Source organism: Molossus molossus, unplaced genomic scaffold, assembly GCF_014108415.1.
Source record: "Molossus molossus isolate mMolMol1 unplaced genomic scaffold, mMolMol1.p scaffold_m16_p_15, whole genome shotgun sequence".
NCBI classification, from domain to species: Eukaryota; Metazoa; Chordata; class Mammalia; order Chiroptera; family Molossidae; genus Molossus; species Molossus molossus.
The window spans coordinates 17,446,222-17,465,741 of NW_023425350.1; the positions used below are offsets into that span (position 1 = coordinate 17,446,222).

The 19,520-nt window shown below is 42.0% G+C and overlaps 1 protein-coding gene across 4 annotated transcripts in view; it reads left to right on the forward strand.

The window, feature by feature from the left end:
- BABAM2 (BRISC and BRCA1 A complex member 2) overlaps positions 1–19,520 on the forward strand; it is a 400,292-nt gene that overhangs the window by 308,370 nt on the left and 72,402 nt on the right. For all 4 annotated transcript variants that reach the window (XR_004959724.1, XM_036263408.1, XM_036263410.1 and 1 more), the window contains exons 8-10: positions 11,616–11,715; positions 14,928–14,998; positions 17,929–18,011. Coding sequence is in view for 3 of the 4 variants with exons in the window: in XM_036263408.1 (XP_036119301.1) it covers positions 11,616–11,715; positions 14,928–14,998; positions 17,929–18,011 (254 nt within the window). In the remaining variant the exon portion in view is untranslated. The remainder of the gene's footprint in view (positions 1–11,615; positions 11,716–14,927; positions 14,999–17,928; positions 18,012–19,520) is intronic.

Here is a 19,520-nt window from a genome sequence, read left to right on the forward strand (position 1 = left end):
ATATTTTTTATATTTTTTCAAATCGCACATTTCTCTATCTTGAGATTCTAACATGCTACCCTATAACAGGGATGGGAAGGCATAGTTCTCTTCCACCTCTCCTCTTCCCCCCAAGAGACGCTTAGGGGAGATACCACATTGCTTGGGTATGCTGGGGCAGATGAAGGTGTATTGTGGCCGTGTATTGCTGCTTATGTCTGCTGTAGATGGTGTTCAACAGCAGGCTGATTTCCATCACTCACCAGCATGGCATGTGACTGACTACTCCATGCAAACCAAGCTCAAACAGCAACAAAAACACTTCCAGGTTAGTCACAAAGGATAAAATCACTGCATCAAAAGGGCCCGCCCTCTAACTGGTGTTTTCATCTTTGATGAATATTAGCCAGCTGTTGTTAAACATTAACTATAACACGTATCCTGAGGACATGGAGTGGTGACTTCCCAACATTTGGAATTGTGGCACCTTATTGTTGTCCCTAAATGGCTTGTATGTTGACACGTTTTTAATTTTTAAAAGCCCACTTGAACTGTATGCCGCCCTTTTGTGATGACTATAGACACCTTGAGTTTTGCAGAGCCAAACCCAGGAATTGCTGCCAGTAAGCTGAACGTGTCTTCAGTTTCTGAAGGCAAATTCCGTTTAGCCTTTTTCTGGCTTACTAAAATGTGGCTGCTTGTGCTTCAGCGCGTGGCACTCGGAGTGACGGTCCCTCTTGCAGTGCAGGAGCGCACCTAAGGAATGCTTGCAACACTGCCTTAGGCCTCCACGGACAGCCTGGGTCTCACAAAACTGAAGGTTGGCCTATGGACCATCCAGAAGCCAGCATCCCCATCCTGAGTACAGGCCTGGCTCAAGGTTAACAGTAAGACCGACATGTTGTTGCCTCATTTTCCCATTAAGCTCTGGGTTGCTGATTGAAGCAGAATTCCAAGGTATTGACACACCACCACATTGTTAACACGATAGGGAGGATTTGATTATGGGAGAACACATCTAAAAACGGTAAATTGACAAAAATAAATAAAAAATCGTGGGGGCCTTGCTTCTCAAGGCAGCTTTTGTGGTTACATTCCTTTATTTGATGTGGTTCTCTCCTTCTCCTGTGCCAAATGGTGCAATGTGGAAAAATGATGAAGTTGCACAAAAGGGCGAAGGAGGGGCCGGGGAGATAGGGAGTGAACTGTTCAGTAACAGGAGAAAGAAAACAGAGCTTAAGGATCAAAGACAAACTACCTGTTTCTCCAAGCGAGAGGAAGAGACACGGGTTCCCCTCCCCATGCCTGGGTAAAGACTGAGTCCCCTCGCAGATGGTACTTTTCAGGCCAGCCGTGGGCAGAGAGGCCACTAGCTCCTTTAGGTGACTTGAACAGCAAAGCTGAGTGCAGTGGGTCCCAAGAACTGCAGGGTTAACCAAGGAGGGCCCCAGGGGAAGGGGCGGAGAACAAAGGCTGCCTTCCACCGTCAGATTATGGGACTCAACACGTTTTAACACCAGCCAGCCTTGGAGGCAAATCCTAAAACAAGCACTGGAATCTAAATGAGGAAAGAGGTTTCCGTGCAGCAGCAGGATTGTATTTATTTACAATTTTCAGGCTGGCCAGCTTTTCTATTGTGTGGTTTGTGACTACCCCAAGTGACATTTTTCTGAGTTTTAAAATTATCTTTTTAGCACTGTGAAAAGAGCATGTGATTCATCTTAATATCTCTGAGGATCAGTCACCAACTAAAGCTAGTATTCTGGGTGGGAGGAAGACTTTTGTAGGCAGCTTTTCCACCTAGCATATAGCTAAAAAGCACCAGAATATGCCTCAAGCTTCCTTCGAAATCATATAAATAGCTCTCTCTTGCGCAGTTCCAACCCAGTGTCACGAGAACTCCCACAGTCAGTCCACAAGTTGCCTACTGTTCACCTCACCCTGCCTGCTTTTCATTTTTGTTAACTAACAGAGGTCATTATGCCGCTGTTTCTCACTGGATATTTTTCCCTACGTTCAGCGTCTGTGGACCTGTCAAATGATCCTATAATCCTAGGTCAGGAGTCAGCAAACGACAGCGCAGTAGCCAAGTCGCCTGCAGCCTGCTTTGTGTGGCCTGCAAGCTAAGAATGATTTTCACTTTTTTAAAGCAACTAGAAAAACATTTAAAGAATAATATTTTGTGACTTGTAAAAATTATGCAAAATTCACATTTCAGTGTTTATAATAAAATTTTATTGAGACATAGACGTTATCATTTGTGTAGATGTTGTCTGTGGCTGTTTTGGGGCTACAGCATCAGTCGTTGCAACAGACTTTATGACTATGAAGCCAACAACACTCACTATCTGGCTCGTTACTGAGAAAGCTTGCCAACCCCTGTCCTACACCCTTAAAACCTTCCTTTCACAATGACTATTTCAGAAAAAATACATGTATATTCACTGACTTTTAATATCCAGGCTGGAAATTTGACTCCCATGTCTTTCCCTTTAATTATTCGACTTTAATATTACAACTATTTATTGAATGCCTACTATGAACTTGGCATTCTTCTTGTTTCTGGTGTTACAGCATTGAATAAAACAGATTTCCATTCTGGAGGAGTTTATATTCTGGTGGAGAGTGGTAGGGGGAGACAAATACAATACGTAGAATGTCTTCTGAAGATATATGTCATAAAAAAAGGCAAAATAAGAAGAGGGGACTGTAGAGATGGAGCTGGGTTATTTTAATTAGGTTGTTCAGGAAACCTTGCTGAGATGGGCATATTTGAGTAAGACCTGAAACAGGTGAGGAAAAGCCCTGCTGATGGCTGGGAAGAGAGTTCAGGTTGAGGGTACAGAAGAACCAGGCCAGTGCCCTGACATGAGAGCAGCCTGGCTTATCCCTGGGGGCAATAATTCAGATGAGAAGTTAAGGTAGATTGGACCCGGCTAATTGAATGTGAGGTGTGGGAGAGAGGAGTCAAGGATGACTGAGGTTTTTGGACTGAAAAACCAGTAGGTTGGAGCTGCCCCTGACTGAAACGGGCTGAGTCCAGGAGCAGTCTGTTTGCAGGCAGGATTTACTTGTGAGCAGGTTAAGTTTGAGGTGCATTTAAACATCCAGGTAGATGTGTTGAGTAGGCAGTTGGCTATATGAGTCCAAAGTTAAAGGCAGGTCTGAGCTAGAGTATAACTTTGGAAGTTATCAGTATAAAAGAGATCTGTTAAGCAGTGAGACTGGTCAAGATTCATTCTCAAACCCCAGACTTTTTTTTTTTCTTTCTTTTTTTTTAATCTCCAGGACATCTCTCACTCTATGACTAAACAGAACAACTTTTTTAACTTCAAGTTTTCTTTCCTGCACAGTTCACCACTGGCAGGTGTCGGGAGCCACCATCACATCTTCAGGCAGATGCCCTTTTACCAGCAGATATCTTGGGCAGCCTGAAGTATGAAATATGCTTCTATCATTCGTCTGTTGTTTATAGAGATTTTAGCATTTGATCCAGTGCCCTGTTGAGTAGTCTCTGTGTCCCCCTACTCCAGCCCCAGTCTTGATTCCACTGTCCCTTTGCCTTGCCTTCTGGTTACCTGCATGTAACTACATACTTCCTTTTGCCCATGTTTACACTTAGCAGTGATCACCTTTTTTTCTGATTGTTTCCATAAATGTCCCATACTAGGCATTAGGCTCCTGTTTCCTTTACATTCCTATTGTCCATAGTCCCTTTCAAATAGTCAGTGACCTAATGCCTTTGGGATGGGACACATTTGCTTTTACCATGCCCTTCCCCATTCCTGGTCCCTGTTTGCATAGCAGAGTGAGGTGAAGAGCAGTGGTGTGAGACCACCTGTGCCTGCCTCCATGCTGGAACCTGTTCGAATGCAGATTCCCAGTGAGGCCCAGTATCTGAGTCTTTAACCAGCTCCCCAGATTATTCTTATGCAAATCATGAAAACTGCTAGTGCAGAAAAAAATATTACAATTCAGTTTTGCTGTTCCCAGCCTTAAGACCTTTGGGAAATCATCCATCTCAGGCCTCAGTCTTCCCATGTCTACAATGAGTATATTGACACCGGCTACCTACTTTGTAAGGCTGTTGTAAAAAGCTCTCTGAATAGCACTTTGGAAAGTAATTGTCAAGTCCTATGTACCAGTAGGGTACCCTGGGTTATCTCATCCTCTGGTATCTGTGTGTGTGTGTGTGGGTGTGTGCGCGCGCCAGCTCCCAACATATTAGCTCTTTGGGCACAGGGACCAGTGATGTGTGTGAAGTTGTCTAATGCTGTTTATGTGCCTGAGCCTTCAGTAATATCAGTAAGCAGAAATCAGATGGATACCTTTCTCTGGCCTGGTCAGGCAGAGGGATTTCTTTCTAATTCTCTGCATCTTTCTTTGACCATCATTATAACCTGTGTGCAATGAGGAAGAGAGAGTTAGAAAAATGCTTGTGGGTTTAGTAGGGTAACTATTGTATGCATTGATTTTTTTCCAGCTTTATTGAAATATAATGGACAAAATTATAGGGTATTTAAAATGTACACGATGATTTGATGTGTGTGTGTGTGTGTGTGTGTGTGTGTATGTATGTTGATTTTTTTCAGTAAATATTATTTAAAAGTAATTCATAGGAAAAGCAACCTCTACATGTTAACAGCAGAGTAGTAAAGTCATTCTTTGAAGTCTCAAAGTTGTAAATTTATAACAAACTCATAATAAATTTACTCATCCTGACTGATATTTGAAATAGTTCCACTTCTTAAAGAAATTGTGATGGAATCAACATCAAGTAATAGGCCAGGGATCAAAATGCAACAAGAAGGGGCCCTGGCCAAGTAGCTGAGTTGGTTAGAGCATCTTTCCAAGGTTGTGGGTTCGATCCCCAGTCAGGGCACACATAGGAAACAACCATTGAATGCATAAATAAGTGGATTTCTCTCTCTCTCTCTCTCTCTCTCTCTCTCTCTCTCTCTCTCTCTCTCTCTCTCTCCCCCCCCCCTTCTCTCTCTGAAATCAATAAAGAAAAAAAAATTGCAACAAGAGGAAAAAGGCTTTTCTCTCCCTTAGCCTGTTTGCCTTGCCTGGCTGGGCAGCATTATAAATAGTTCATACCAATCTTAGTAGAACATCTGCTAGGATCATTGTTGTTTTAGGGAGCTTACTTTAAATGCTTTTCCACATGCTAACAAAAATCTTGATGGTGGACATCTGTTAAGAATACTGTCCCTTAAAGCCTTTTTTTGAGATGTTAGCAAACTCATAATACAGGTATCTGAACAAAAACTTGGTTAGTGCTCATGTCATTAGACACATTCTGTTTGCAATTACAATATTCCCATCATTTGTATTGTTTTAAATGCAGTATCCTTGCTTGTATTCCAGTTCCTCTCTGCTAGAAAGTGTCCATCAGTCCTCTGGCCCTCAAAGTTCTTCCAGGTTTCCAGGGGTTCATTTGCCTAGAATGAAAAAGGCCCCAATCATTCAGTTGAGGTACCTAAATAAGTTTAATAAATGTTCCTGGAAGCAGCCTCAGAGGCTCAGTCAGCCCAGGTATCTGCCTGAAACACCCAAGCCAGAAGGAGCCGATGAACACTGGCACCTGTGGGACCAGACATCTGGTCCCGACAAGGATTCAGAAGTCACCTAAGTGGCAACTGAAGGCCTGACAGTGGGGTGGATTTAGGTCAGAGACCTGGATTTAGATGCCTCTGCCATTTACCACATGTGTGACCTTACAGAGGTCATGTTGTTTCTCTAAGCTCTAGCCTTCTCATTTACAAAATGGGACAGCACCTTTGTCATAGATTAGTGTGAAGACTAGGTGATGACGTACAGGAAAAGTGCCTAGTGTAGTGCCTGATACTTAGAACTTTGAAAATGGACTATCATTCACTTCTCTAGTCTTCAGAGAATTCATTTTCCAGCTAAACTTATATTGGTTTTTCAACTCTTATCATGTATACTGTGCCTAAGCAAAGAACAGCTGATTTGAATTATTCAAATAGCCTGCATTCACATTTTTAAATTATTCTATTTAATAATCCCATAACCTTCTAAGTAATTTAACTGTGCAATTTCAACTTCTTTAGACTTTGTTCCAGAGGAACATTTTCTGAGTGTTTAATCATGTTTATTGTTGTTGTCTCAGAACATTTCATATTCATATAAATATGAACATTTTCATTTCATATGCCCATGTCCCTCTAAAAATGGGAAACAAGAAATGAAATGCAGTACTCTGCTGTGAAGTAGACCTGGTGGTGGACCACTCTACATAAAGCCCGGATTGTGCCGTGACTGTTTAGTGGAAGTACTCAACCAGTCACAAATCTAATACAGCCAGCCTGCATCGATGTTTTCTTGGACCTCTCATTGACTGCGACTCCCCAAATTTTCTCCTGCTTGTAAACTTAACTTGTCATTTTGCTGTTTTATTTTCTCCTCCTATTAGACTCATTGAGATTTTTCCATTTTGAGTTATACCTTGATTTTCTTTAACTGAGTGATCCAGAGACGCCTCAGATGGCTCAAAGTTGAGTCTATAAAATGAGGTGAGGGCTAACAATAGCTCTAGAAAATGCTTTACTAGGAAAAAGAAAATCCAGTTTAAAAAAAAAATCTCTTAATGTAGTATTTATATACTGCTGGGTTTTCAGACCCTATAGATGATTTTTTTATCCTTTCAAGTTAACTTGTTGTGACATATGATCTTAAAATAAGAAAAAGTGAAATGACAAGGTGATGAATTTTATGGATAAAAGCTTTTTTGAGGATAATTTTAGCCACTTATACCACTGTTTCAATATATAGGAGGATTAGAGTTTCTAAAACTTCACACTGACTTTCTGTGACAGAATTTCAAATGGAAAAGGACAGAGGCTTTGGAACCAGAAAGGCAGAGATTCAAGCCCATCTCTGCAACTTTCTTGCTGAGTAATCTTGGACAAGGTACTTAGACTCTTAGAACCTCTGTTTCTTCATCTGTAAGTTGGGCTAATGAAGTCTGTTTGGCAGGGTTGTGAGGCTTAGAGATAATGAAATGCCTGTTAGAGTGTCTGGCAAAAGTGGACACTCAATAAATAACAGTGACTTTTGTTTTATTGTAATGGCTCTCCTGGCAGGCCACCAGGAAACACACGCTGACATTGTAGAGCGCCCAGATTCTTGAGGTCCCCGGCATTCTACCCAGAGGGGAATTAACAGTGGTGCCTTGGTCACATATTCAGAATGGGCAACTCAAGACCTTAAACAGAATTAGGCATGCAGTTAGTGTTTGTTGATTGAAGGCTCACCTTTCCTTAAGATTTCTCTTCACTTGGGGTCTAGTGGAAGCTGGTGTCCATCTACCTGGAAGTTACCCATTCCCATGCTTCAGCCTCCAACACTCCCCTGAATCATACTATGGAGGGGGCAACCTGGTCAACCTCCTCTCCCTCAGACCCCGATTTACAGGCAAAGCAGGACAGTAAGGCTGATCTGAGTGTCTCTGATGGCACCTTGACATAACCCTTGGACACAGAACACTCAAACAAGAGGCATTTTAGAATAAGGTCTGACTTGGAGTGCTTGGTGCTGTTTGAATATTAATGTAACTCTGATTGTTACTCTAACCCTTTAACCCCTGGGAGAGATGGGTCTTTTTGAGAACAGTGTTATCCCTGCTGCCCTGATGAGAAAGTTGAGTAGAATCAAAGAACAAACTTTGCAGAAGCAAGAACTAGAATTGAGAGCCACTGGCCCTTCTACTTTGCCCCAGTGCCAGATCATGGCTTGCCCATTTTATTTGGCTGGTCAGAGAGAACACCACTTGGGGAAGACGGAATTGTTGTTCCATAATGGGTCAAAATCAAAACCCCATTGTCCCAACTCAGCCTTTCCGACAGGCTGACTCCCTGTCTTTTTTCCTGTCAAAATGCTCAAAAACATTTCCTTTCTGCTGTTGCAGTGTAGCCAAGGCAAGTCTTCAACATTAGAGATGCTCTATTTGCAAACAGTGCAGTTAACAAGGGGCTCTATTAGCCGTATTTACATGGAAAACAGTAGTATTGATACATTTAATATAGACGGCTTTTATATTTGACTTATAGAGCCAATGAGATAGGAAATACGTTTGTGGTTACCTTTTGGGTTATTTAACCCTGTTATCGGAAAGGCTTCTCAAACGCTGGCCTTGTCCTTCTCATGTGTATCTACAGTTTCAGTTCTAGGAAGTATCAGCTAATTTTGTGTTTCATTTCAGTTCATAAAGAGATAGAAAGTACTTTCTCAAAACAGCCCTTTTCAATACTTTCTTTGCCCAAGTTCAGCCTGCAACTCTGCCCCACCAATGTCCTTTTCCTCACCTTCACCCCACTTTCTCACTGTGCCGCTCTAGAGATCATAAGAATCAACAGCAAGTGGTCCCTTTCATCTCCTCCTGCCCCTCCCAAACCTCAACTCAGCCACTTGTGGGTTAGTCAGGTTCTGCCTTCTCTCCAGCCAGCCCTGCATTCCTGGGGCTAGCCGAGTGATCCCTGGAATCTCTGCACAGAGGGAGTTTTCTCTTGTACATGCTTAGCCCCGTGTGTTTTGATTCATGAATATTAAATAATTAGAGATCACAAGGTCTTACCTCCATCTTGTACACTTTAAAAACATAATAGCTCTTTTATTTTATGGCACTTAACTGTGTTTATTCAGCATGGTCAGGGCAGCATTCAGGCTATAGCGAGCTGTTAAATATTTACCCATGAGGCGGATATTTATACATGAATCAGCAGCAGTTATCAGTGTGTGACGCTGGAAGTCAGGTTCAGTACCCTCACAAGCTAAGCAACTACTGTTCTGGGTCCAATAAAGGGGGCAATAAGTATCCTTTCAAAATAAACTCTTGTTTAAAATACCTGTCTGAAGTGTTGCACACACTGAGGCATGCCCTGCACGGCCATCCAGGTCCTCCCGTTAGACATGGCAGAGTGGTGGGCCCGCACATCCAGGCTTTCGTGGATCCGGTGGTTGATGGTCAGGGTTGGAGAGGGTGGGGTATGAACTAAACGGAGAGGAAAGCGAGCTCGGATGCTTGGTGGCAAATTGTGATGGGAGATGAGCTGTAACCACTGCGCCTGTGTTAGTGGTGGTCTGAGTGTGGCTAGAAGCCCGTCAGCCTCACTGGAATCCCAGCCAGCTCACTACTAGCCAGACCGGCTGTTTCTTTGCACCCCTGAAGCCCTTCAAGATGAAAGCTTCCTTGCTCTCAGAGAGGCACGGAATTCAGCAGCGACAGCGTGGACCCTGGTCACGGGCAGTGAGTTCACACCTTGGCTCTACCATGTTCTAGTTGTGTGAACTCGGAGATTTCTGCTCTCTGAGCCTCGATTTCTTTACCTGTGAACGTACAGTGATGATTCCTACCTCCCTGCCTCACTGAATTGTGGGGAGGACTACGTTAGATCATGAGAAAGCACCTAGCAACAAACGCTAATTCTCGATAGTCACAGAAGGGGAGTGGGAGCGACGGCCCAGCAGTGGAGCGGCTGGTCTTCAGGGCTCTCCACACCTCTGCTGCTCTCCGTCATCAGGTCAGGTTTGGTTAGTGGCTGGACTTCAGAAACTGAGTTTCCCATTTCAAGGATTTCCCACAGACTATTTTTATTCCTTATATTCAATTTAATGAGTGATTAAGAACGTATCCTATAATATTTTATTCAGGTCAAAGCCCAGTACAGTCAGTTCAAGGAAATTGTCCCAGTTATTTTATTTTTTGGAATTTTATCGTGCTAAGGATTGTGTTCTGAGTATGCTTCAAGAAGCCTGGGTCTTGGTGTTCTCCGTGTTATACAAATATTTCACCAATAGCTACAGGATGCAAATATTGGATTTATTTTTATAGAATTTTCTACTTAATCCGATTTTCATCCTCTGGTTAGATGTGTGCCCTCTGTGTACTTTTTAATGCAATAGACAGAATACAGAGCCTCCCTCCAGTTCACAAGAAGCTGTAGGAATGTTCCTGCCCTCGTCAGAGTTTAGGCCGAGTCTGGCCCAGTGTCCCCTCAGAGGAGCGCCGGCTCCTTAGGGGAGGATGTTCTTGCTGCTCCTGTGCATTGCGGTGCGGATGGTTCACTGATGCCACCCTTAGTCAGCACGGTCAGTCGTGCTTTCTAGGTGTCCACGCCACGCTGACTTCCTCACATCACCTAGGCTTGGATTTGTTTGTGTGTTTTTCATTCATTCCCTTAGGTAAACAAAGGTAATACTCATTTTTACCAGAAAAATTAATTTCAGAAGTCTGTAGTCAGTAGAGAGACAGGCTGGGTCTGGAGCCCTTTCAGTAGTTAATGTGGATTGTTTCCTGTGTCATAAACTCTAGACTGAGCCTGTCTGCTCCAACCTATGTAGGAGTGATTTTCTACACTGCTACTGTGAAATGTTTTGCTTCCATTTACAATCTGTCACTGTGGGGACTTGGGCAGTGAATAACCACAGCATGGAGGGAATTTAGTGGTCTTTTTGTATTCCATCATATTATAGAGAGGTTGTAAGGGGTTATAGAAACATACAGTACATTAAAATAAAGTTCAAATAAGAAAAACAAATTAGGACCAAAGAAGAATAAGAGTAGGAAAGAAGATGAAATCAAGATTAAGGCTAAATGAATGCATGCTACTATAAGGTTCTGAACAATTTATTTTAATACTCTTGTGCTGGTTAATTTAAACTGAAAGGGAATCTCCATTAAAGTTCTGGGAATTATTACTGGCTCAACGTTGACTCTTAGTTCTTAGATCAGTGATTTTTTTTACTGTACCTTCTTGTTTAGATGAATTAAATATCAATGTTTATTTGTTCTAGTTGCAGACTTCCTACCCCTACTGGTCCACAGACATGGGGCCACTTTGCACAGTATTTTAGAAAGTATTTAGTTAGTTGCCACCATTTAAAAATTGAGAGATTAAATAATTTGAATTGCTGGCTTCACTTGATAAATGAGGATACGGTAAGACCAGGCGCATGTTCCTGCATGTCAGAGATCAGCTGCGAGGGGAGAACCCTTCCCACTGTGCACAAAATTTCCAAATCTCTCTGTTCATTTACATCACCTGCCTGGGCTGGGTAGACCCTGGAGTTCACAGCGCCTGTCCTCGGCCATGTGCCCTATGCTGAAAATGAGGGAAGTGAAGCCCCCAGGAGGCTGCCCAAGGCAACAGAGCTGGGCAACTGCAGAACTGGCCCTTCCACACAGTGTTATAATGTTGCACCAGTTCAGTTTAGTTTGGGTGTTTAATGAGTGACTTGCCTTTGCCCAGCCCTGAATTGGGCCTAATGAAGAGTATAAAAGTCTAAGTTTCGGTAATAGGTACAACCCATTAATATTGGTAAGACATTTATCCAATGCCAATTAAAATTCGCTAATTTTTACTGTTGTGTGATAGGGTCATTAGTTGTTATTGATCATTAGTTGTTAGTCATGTGTAACATGACCAGGCTGATTTAACAAAATGGATTGAAATACAGAAATGTAATCATAAGCAAAGCCCGTAGTCCCACCACCATTAATTCAGGCAGTTGGTGGGCAAACTTGATAAGAGAAACCAAGTCTATTCGAGGGTATCACGTCTTCAGTTGCTTGAACCCTAAGAAAACTGTCAATTGTGCTCTTCTCTTTTCAGTGCACTTGGAGGTTCCTCAGCTCTTCATATTCCAGCTTTTCCAGGAGGAGGATGTCTCATTGACTACGTTCCTCAAGTATGCCACCTGCTCACCAACAAGGTAAAAGTTGCCCCCACCTTGGGAGGCTCCTTCCTCCAGCGCAGCACCTACCCCGCATCACCGTGAAGCACCGTCCTCTTCGCCCCAGCTTCTTAGTTTCAGCCTCCATCTCCATCGGCCTTTCTCACTTTGAGTTGTAGTGTTCAGCGTCTCTCCCTGTGCCTTTGCCTCTTCTTTCCTTTGCTAGGGGTTCTGGCCTCCTGTTCCAATCTTATCTTTATCTTTTAAGTTTGTATCTCCCTTTCTTTATTTTTCTTTATGCCCTAACTATATGCTAAATCCATACCTTCTTATGGCTTAACATTTTTGAACTTTTACATTTTCCAGTAGTCCTTGCGTGCATGTGAGGATGTGTATTTGTGTGTGTGTGTGTGTGTTTGTCACTAATTAATATTAAGTGAATTCTCCAGAGCTGCCTTCATCTTCTGCTGCTTTTCTGTACCTCACTTTTCAGTAGTTAGTTCTTGATTCTCCCTGTCATTCTCAGAGCAGTTCGCCAGAGTCCTGCTCCTGGGGCAAAGTGTTCAGGTCTGCTGGTCTCATGGCCAGGCACCTCAGGTTACCTAAGCTTTCTGTTAGCTGCGTTGACGAGCCATTACAAGTAGCTGAGTTTGCATTAATGGTTGTCGTCAGATATTTTTTAAAAGTGTGTCCAGCCAGTGTATTTAGCTAGAAACTGGAGAGGTTAATCCATAAGCGATACTGACTTTCTTCTGTGTGGACTGACTCAGTTTGCTTAATTCCCAGAGTGTTATTTTTTTTGCTTCTATTGATTTGTTTACATTGTCTTGGAAAATAAATCTTTTGTTTGTCTCTTTCATTCAAAAGATATCTCAAAAAAGAAAAAAAGACAATTTATCTCTACATAGAAAATATCTTAAACGTACAATAATATTTCAAAGGTTTCAATATTATTTTTTAAATGTCAGAGAAACTAAAATCTGGCAACTCTGCAGTCTGGGCTTGGCGCAGATTCCAGGGTATTTAACTTTCATAAAGTGGTTGCTTCTCATTGGACCAAATTCCCCCAGCCTCTATCCTCCTACAAAACCCTTCAGAGGACAGAATTCTTGTTTACGTTGTGGGACTTCGCACTGCCTTCAAATCTGTGTCCTAGTATCATGGGGAAAAAATGCAAATTTGGCCTTCCAAAACTGAGTAGAAAAATCTTTTTAAAGCTCTCCAATTGAGATTAATTTCTACTCATACAATTTTTCTCAAAAAAAAAAAAAAAAATTGTAATGCATTTCCCCAGAAATACAAGAATCAGTTTGTTTTTCTTATCTGGTTCCCTTTCATTAATTTTACTTGTCTTTTAAAATTGATGTTCTTCTGCTTGCTACAAACGAGGACAGCATGGCTGCTTTTAGAAACAATCTCTTCAAATGAATTTCCATAATTATATTGGAATCTATCTTTATAGCCAGTTTTGTTGTGGGTTTCTGTTAAAATGGCTTTCTGTTTTTAAAATCAAGTACACAGAACTGTTTTCATCCCCTTTTTAAACAAAGCCACTTAAGCAAACTTATCATCTGTTTTTCTTTTCCCAAAATAATGTTTCTGATCCTGCATTAAGACTGCAAAGTAAGCACTGTTATTATAAATTGATATAAACCCCCATTATATAAATAGAATTGTTTTACTTTTAAAGGCTACAACATGGCTATCAGTACCAATTGTGTCAAGGTTATTTCAAGCACTTTATCTCAAGCTTTTGTTAGCCATGGAAACTCATTGTGGCCACAGCCAGTATAAACAATTTGGGGGGTCTCTTTCTCCCACTCTTTCTTGCAGCCATTATGGGGACATTATAAGGAATATATTTTTGTATTAGAAGCTGATGGGTAAATAACTGACTTTCAGATAGATGCCTAACTGACTGAACTGACAATTTTTGTTGTTGTTGTTGTCGTTGTTTTTTTATCCTCACCCGAGGACACTTTTTGTTCAGGTAGAGTGGGAGGGAGAGAGAGAGAAACATCGATGCGAAAAGGACACATCTAGCGGCCGCCACCCACAAGACCCAACCAGGGCCGGGGACAAACCGCAACCGAAGCACACGCCCTCAGCGGGAACCAAACTCTGGTCTCTCTGGACCATGGGCCAACGCTCTATCCGTGAGCCAAACCGGCCAGGGCTGAACTGACAGTTTTTTAATAGAATCTGTCATTTGGTGATAACAAGGCAAAATAAAATCTCTTATTGTAACACTTCTTATTCTGAATATTAGGAATTTAAAAAGAAGGAATTAAGCATTATCCTGCCTTTTCAATAGGAGTTGTAGTTCAGGATAGCCAAATAGTTTTATTTGATGCGAAGATGCTCTTTATAGAGAATTCCAGCTGATAAACACAGAAGAAATGATAGAATTAAAAAATCATCATTGTTTTCAGGCCCTAATGAAATAATTGATTCAGACAAGCACCTCCAACAGATACTAAACTCATTAGGTGAGAAGTTATAGGGAACTAGATCTTCACATGCTTCGAGAGGTACACGCGTGGATTACCCACCGTGCAGTGGCTCGATGTGGCTGTCGTCACCTGAACCGTGGTCAAACCCAGTATTAACTGTGAAATTTTCTTGCCAAAAGTATTTAACCTGAATCTAATCACACCTTGAGCTCTAACTTGCAATGTATAGGGAATACAGAGTGTAGTGGGAAAAGAAAGAGACAGATCATCTGGAATGCAGGAAGTTCTACAAGATCTCTGAGAAGTCAGTGTCACATATACACGTGCAGCACTCACACCCTCAGGGGCACTGTTATTTGGGATCAGAAGGTGTTCTAGATTAAATTGCCTGACCCCTGATTGATTAGACTCTGCTTAAAAATGTTTTGGGGACAACTGGGAAATTTTGAGGATGGACAGGATTCTACGTGAATTCAAAGAATAACTGCTGAATTTGTTGGGTATGATAATTTGTGGTTATGCAGAAGAACGTTTTATTTTTTGGAGATGCGTGTTGAAGTATTTAGGACAAACTATCACCATGTCTCTAATTTTCTTTGAAATGTTTCAGCAAGTTTGATGGTAGATTGATAGGTAGGTAGATGGCTAGATGAAGCAACGAGACAAAATAGTCACAGTTGTTGAATATAGGTGGTGGGACTGGATGTTCATTCTACTATTATTTCTACTTCTCTGAATCTTTGAAACTTTTCATAGTAAAGCATTTAAAAGTTTCTGAGCTCTGGGTTCCTCTTCCAGGTGCAGTATGTGATTCAAGGATACCACAAAAGAAGAGAGTACATCGCTGCTTTCCTCAGCCACTTTGGCACGTGAGTCCTCTGCTTGCACCGCGTGCCCTTGCGTCCTGTGGCCCTGATCTGAGCTGCAGTCGGTCACTGCTCTGAGCGCTCAGACACAACGCCGACCCAGAAATCCTTTCCAGAACTTTTGTGGAGATTCCCTTTCAGTTTATTTAACTAGCACACAGTTATGACAAGAAATTGTTCGGAAACTTACAGCATGCATTGCATAGATTTGATTTTTTTATTTTTTGATATGTTGCTTACACTAAAGCTCCCAGGAAGAGATTTTTTTTTAGCATCTTTAGCAAATAACAAAATGAATGTCTTCCCTGGAGCAGCAGCACGCCCAGCCCAGCCCAGCCCAGCAGGAACAACGGCAGCCCTGCTTGTCACAGAGCCTTGGCAGTGCACAGAGCACCGTCCCCTCCCTCGGCTCAGTCATCATGAGGTGAACCAGGCCGGGTTAGTGACACATTGCACTGATGAAAACCCTGAAACTTTGAGAAGTTCAGTAACCTGACATAGGTCACACATGTGAGCTCAGAGAGCCAGGGTGGGAACTCAGGTCTCCTGACAGAAACCCCTCCCAGCAGTGCCACACAGATGACTCCCACTGGGAATTAGGAGTTGGGCAAAGGCGCTCGGAGGGCCCAGGGCAGCATGTAACTGCAGTGACGGGGGCATGTCCCCCTGCGGCTGTCCCCTGCGTCCACCCTCCTCTTCAGGTTGCCCTTGGCAGTGCTGCTGCACAGCTCCGTCCCAGGCTTGGTGGCAGAGGCCTGACCAACCTCCTCGGCGGAGCTCAGGGCGAGGATCGCACTCTCCTCGTAGACTGCTTTGAAGATGGCTCGTTCTACCCACTAGGGGACGGAGGGTCTCAGTGGTCCGGTGACAGCCCACCAGATTCCAGGGAGATACGGGAGCACAAAATCGAGATTGTACACTAGTACATGAAGAAAGTGGGATAGGAAAGAGAAGATGAAATAAAAACTAAGGTGGGCCATCCCCGGGGTTATAATTTTACAAATGGGGGCATAATTATAAGCAAAATTGCTGACTCCTCAAAACAATTTCAAGAGGTTTTCTCATTATCCATCCGTACCAGAATTCTTCCTGCCTCCAGAGTGGAGCTTTCGCTGTCTAAACAGTGTTGCTGGCTCTCACATAAGTCTTTAGCACTTGAGATTTTTTTCAGCTTTATTTATGAACACTTTGAGAAAGTACTTATGATACAGACAGTAGTTAATAAATGACACAATTTATGAGTAAGGTTATCTTTAGTATATATAATTTTGGAGGAAGACTATCTTTAGTACATCTAATTGAAAACGAAGAAACCGGCACAAGGACCTTCAGAGTAGAGTACACGTACCCCAGAGTGAGCCCACCTCCCTCCATGGTCATATCAGAGAAGTGTGAAAATTGCATTGGCATTTGTTTTTAAATCATTCTTTTTTAATGTACACTTTTGTGTATGTTATATTTTGCATATAATACAGTAGTACTTATATAAAACTACTAAATTATATACAAACACTACTATATTACTGTACTATACAGGGTGGGGGGAGTAGGTTTATAATTGTGAGTATGCGAAACAGTTATTCTCATGTTATTATTTATTAATTATTATATTATTTTCCACACATGATGAAGAGGATTCTATGCTTGTTTTTGCTTATGGGACACAGGATCTAAAAAATTTAAATATTAGTGTTGGAACTTATTGAGTTAGTTATAAATTCATGAAAAAAAGTATAAAATGCTGAATAAAATTATTGACTTAAGTCAGAAGATCTGAATGATATATAATAGTCTTTGAGCAAATCACTTATACTTCAGTGTGCTAGTTCCTTTACTTTTACAGTGGCTGCAGCTATTCCTTTATTTTATTTTATTTTTTATTTTGAGAGAGAGAGGAAAGGAGAGGGAGAGAGAGATAGAAACATCAATGAGAGAGAACATCGATTGGCTGCCTCTTGCATGCCCTCCACTGGGATCAGGCCCACAACCTGGGTATGTGCTCTGACCGGGAATCAAACTGGCAACCTCTTGGTTCATGGGTCGACGCTCAACCACTGAGCCACACCAGCCAGGCGCAGCTGTTCCTTAATGTATCAACTTAAACTGAGCAGCCACCAGTATTAACAGTCTGATCAGCCTGACTCAGCCAGGGAGAAGGCATCTCTAAGGATAGATAGCAGAGGCCTTCTTGTGTGGATGAGAGAGGACATTAATCCTGTCCTCATTGTGCGGTTAGTGTTGTCGCACTATGGTGACATCCCCCAAGCACTCAGCTCTGGAAGGAAATGGGGAAGGTGAGCCTACCAGAACCCTGCCCAGGCCCTTCGGTGATCAGGAGCTATTCGCCTGTCTCAACCAGCATCCACCCAGCTAACATTTCCACTTTGTCCTGTGCCCAGTGGGGAAGACAGGGGGACATAGGTGAAAGGATTCCAAGTACTTTGGAAAAAGTAATATATAACCCTAAACCTAGAAACACTGCCATTGCTGTTTAGAGCCTAAGTGAAAGTGAGACTTAGAATCACTGTACAGACAGTGGTGTCGTTGCTGACCTGATTTCCTCATTTGTCCTTTTACTCATGACTGGTAATGACCATCTGCATAGCATTCTATGGTTTATCTTTGTTTTTCACAACCCTGTAATGAAGTTTGGAAATATTCTTATGTTTGTTTCATGGATGAGGAAACTGAGGCTTAAGGTTAAGTAATATGCCTGCGATCAGAATAGATAGTAAATGGCAAAGCTATCACTGGTACCTAGATGCTGTCATTCCAAATCCATACCCTTCCTGTGGTGATGCTCACTCACCCTCAGTGCATCTGAGATTCAGGACCCTGACCTTATGAATATATTCTTTATTTTGTTCTATTTTTTATAACTTCTTTTTATAAGAGTTTTTGTTTGTGTGTGTGTGTATGTTTTTATTACTTAGAGGTGTCGTGGAATATGATGCAGAAGGCTTTACAAAACTTACCCTGCTGCTGATGTGGAAAGATTTTTGTTTTCTTGTACACAGTGAGTATACTTTTGCTATTAGCATGTCAGCATACATTTGAAAATGTATTAGACCACATGTAATAATGAGCATGAGAACCTTTAGTGTCCTGACTTGGTTTCTTTTACTTTAGTATATTTGCTGCACGATTTTAAAGAGAAGTATCTCTAGACCAGTGTTTCTCAACCAGGTGTAATTCTCCCCTCCAGGGACATTTGGCAGTGTCTGAAGATATTTTTGATTGTCATGATTTTGATGAGGGGTGGCGGGGGAGGCTGTTGTTGCAACTGGCATTTAGTTGGTAGAGGTCAAGGATGTTGCTAAACATCTACAATGCACAGGGCAGGTCCCTCACCACTCCCCCCTTAAAAAATCTTTGCATGTAAAATATCAGTAGTGCTGAATTTAAGAAATTTTCCCAAGACTGATTTCTGTTTCACAGAATCTTTCCAATATCAGGCCTCAAAACTTTCAGGATTACTCAAAACATACCTGCTTTGATCATTTGGTTATCATCCTTATTAAGTTAAGAGTCCACAACTTTGATAATATGTAATATATATCATAAAGGTAAAACAATGTTTTAATGTATTCCCAATATTACTTTTCATTTTATTCCACAGAATAGGTGTATTTAAATGTTTGTTGTGTTACATTAGTCAGTCAGTCAATAAACTGATAGATAATTTAGTCTCTTTTGTTTATTTCTTTGTGTTATAAGAACCAGTGACCCATGGTGCTAGGTTCAAGTTGCAAGTAACCAAGACATTTATTATTATTTATTTAATATGTTTTTATTGATTTTTTTAGAGAGAGAGAGAGGAAGGGAGAGAGAGAAACATTGATGTGAGAAACATCCATTGGCTGCCTCCTGCACGCCCCCTGTTGGGGATCAAGCCCACAGCTCGGGCATGTGTCCTGACTGGAATCAAACCGGGACCTCTCAGTCCATGGGATAAGTCATCCGCTCGATCCACTGAGCCACACCGGCTAAGCAAGACCTTTATTCTTGATTAATGTGGTGTGCAAAATGCCCAGTCTTCAAGCTAAAGGCAAAGAAGTTCCAGTTTTTTTCAAGTCAAGTTACAGAACATCAGTGGGTTTGGGTTGACTTCACTCAGTAGCTACAACGACCCTAGTCCTCAATAAACTATACTATCTCAGGAAGCAAGGCTCTGGCCCTATTTAGCCAGGCCCTCAGATAGTATAAAGATATTGATTTGGGGAGATTTTCCTTCCCCAGCAGATTGACCTTCTTGGTTGAGATTTGCTTAGCTAAGCTAAAATAGTTTTTAAATTACTTTGTCTTACCTGATTTTACACCAACAGATAGTAAGTGAAGAAACCCTAACATATCCATAGGGCAAAGGGAGGAAGCCTCTGATCAGAACCTTCCGTTAACTCCACGTGGAGATAACTGAGAGTTGGCTCTACTTGTAAGGAGTTGGTTGCCCTGCCTTTTAGGTGTTTCCCAGTGACCACCTTGTCATGCAGTGCTCTGCATTGCGCTCCTACTCTATAGCCAGCCA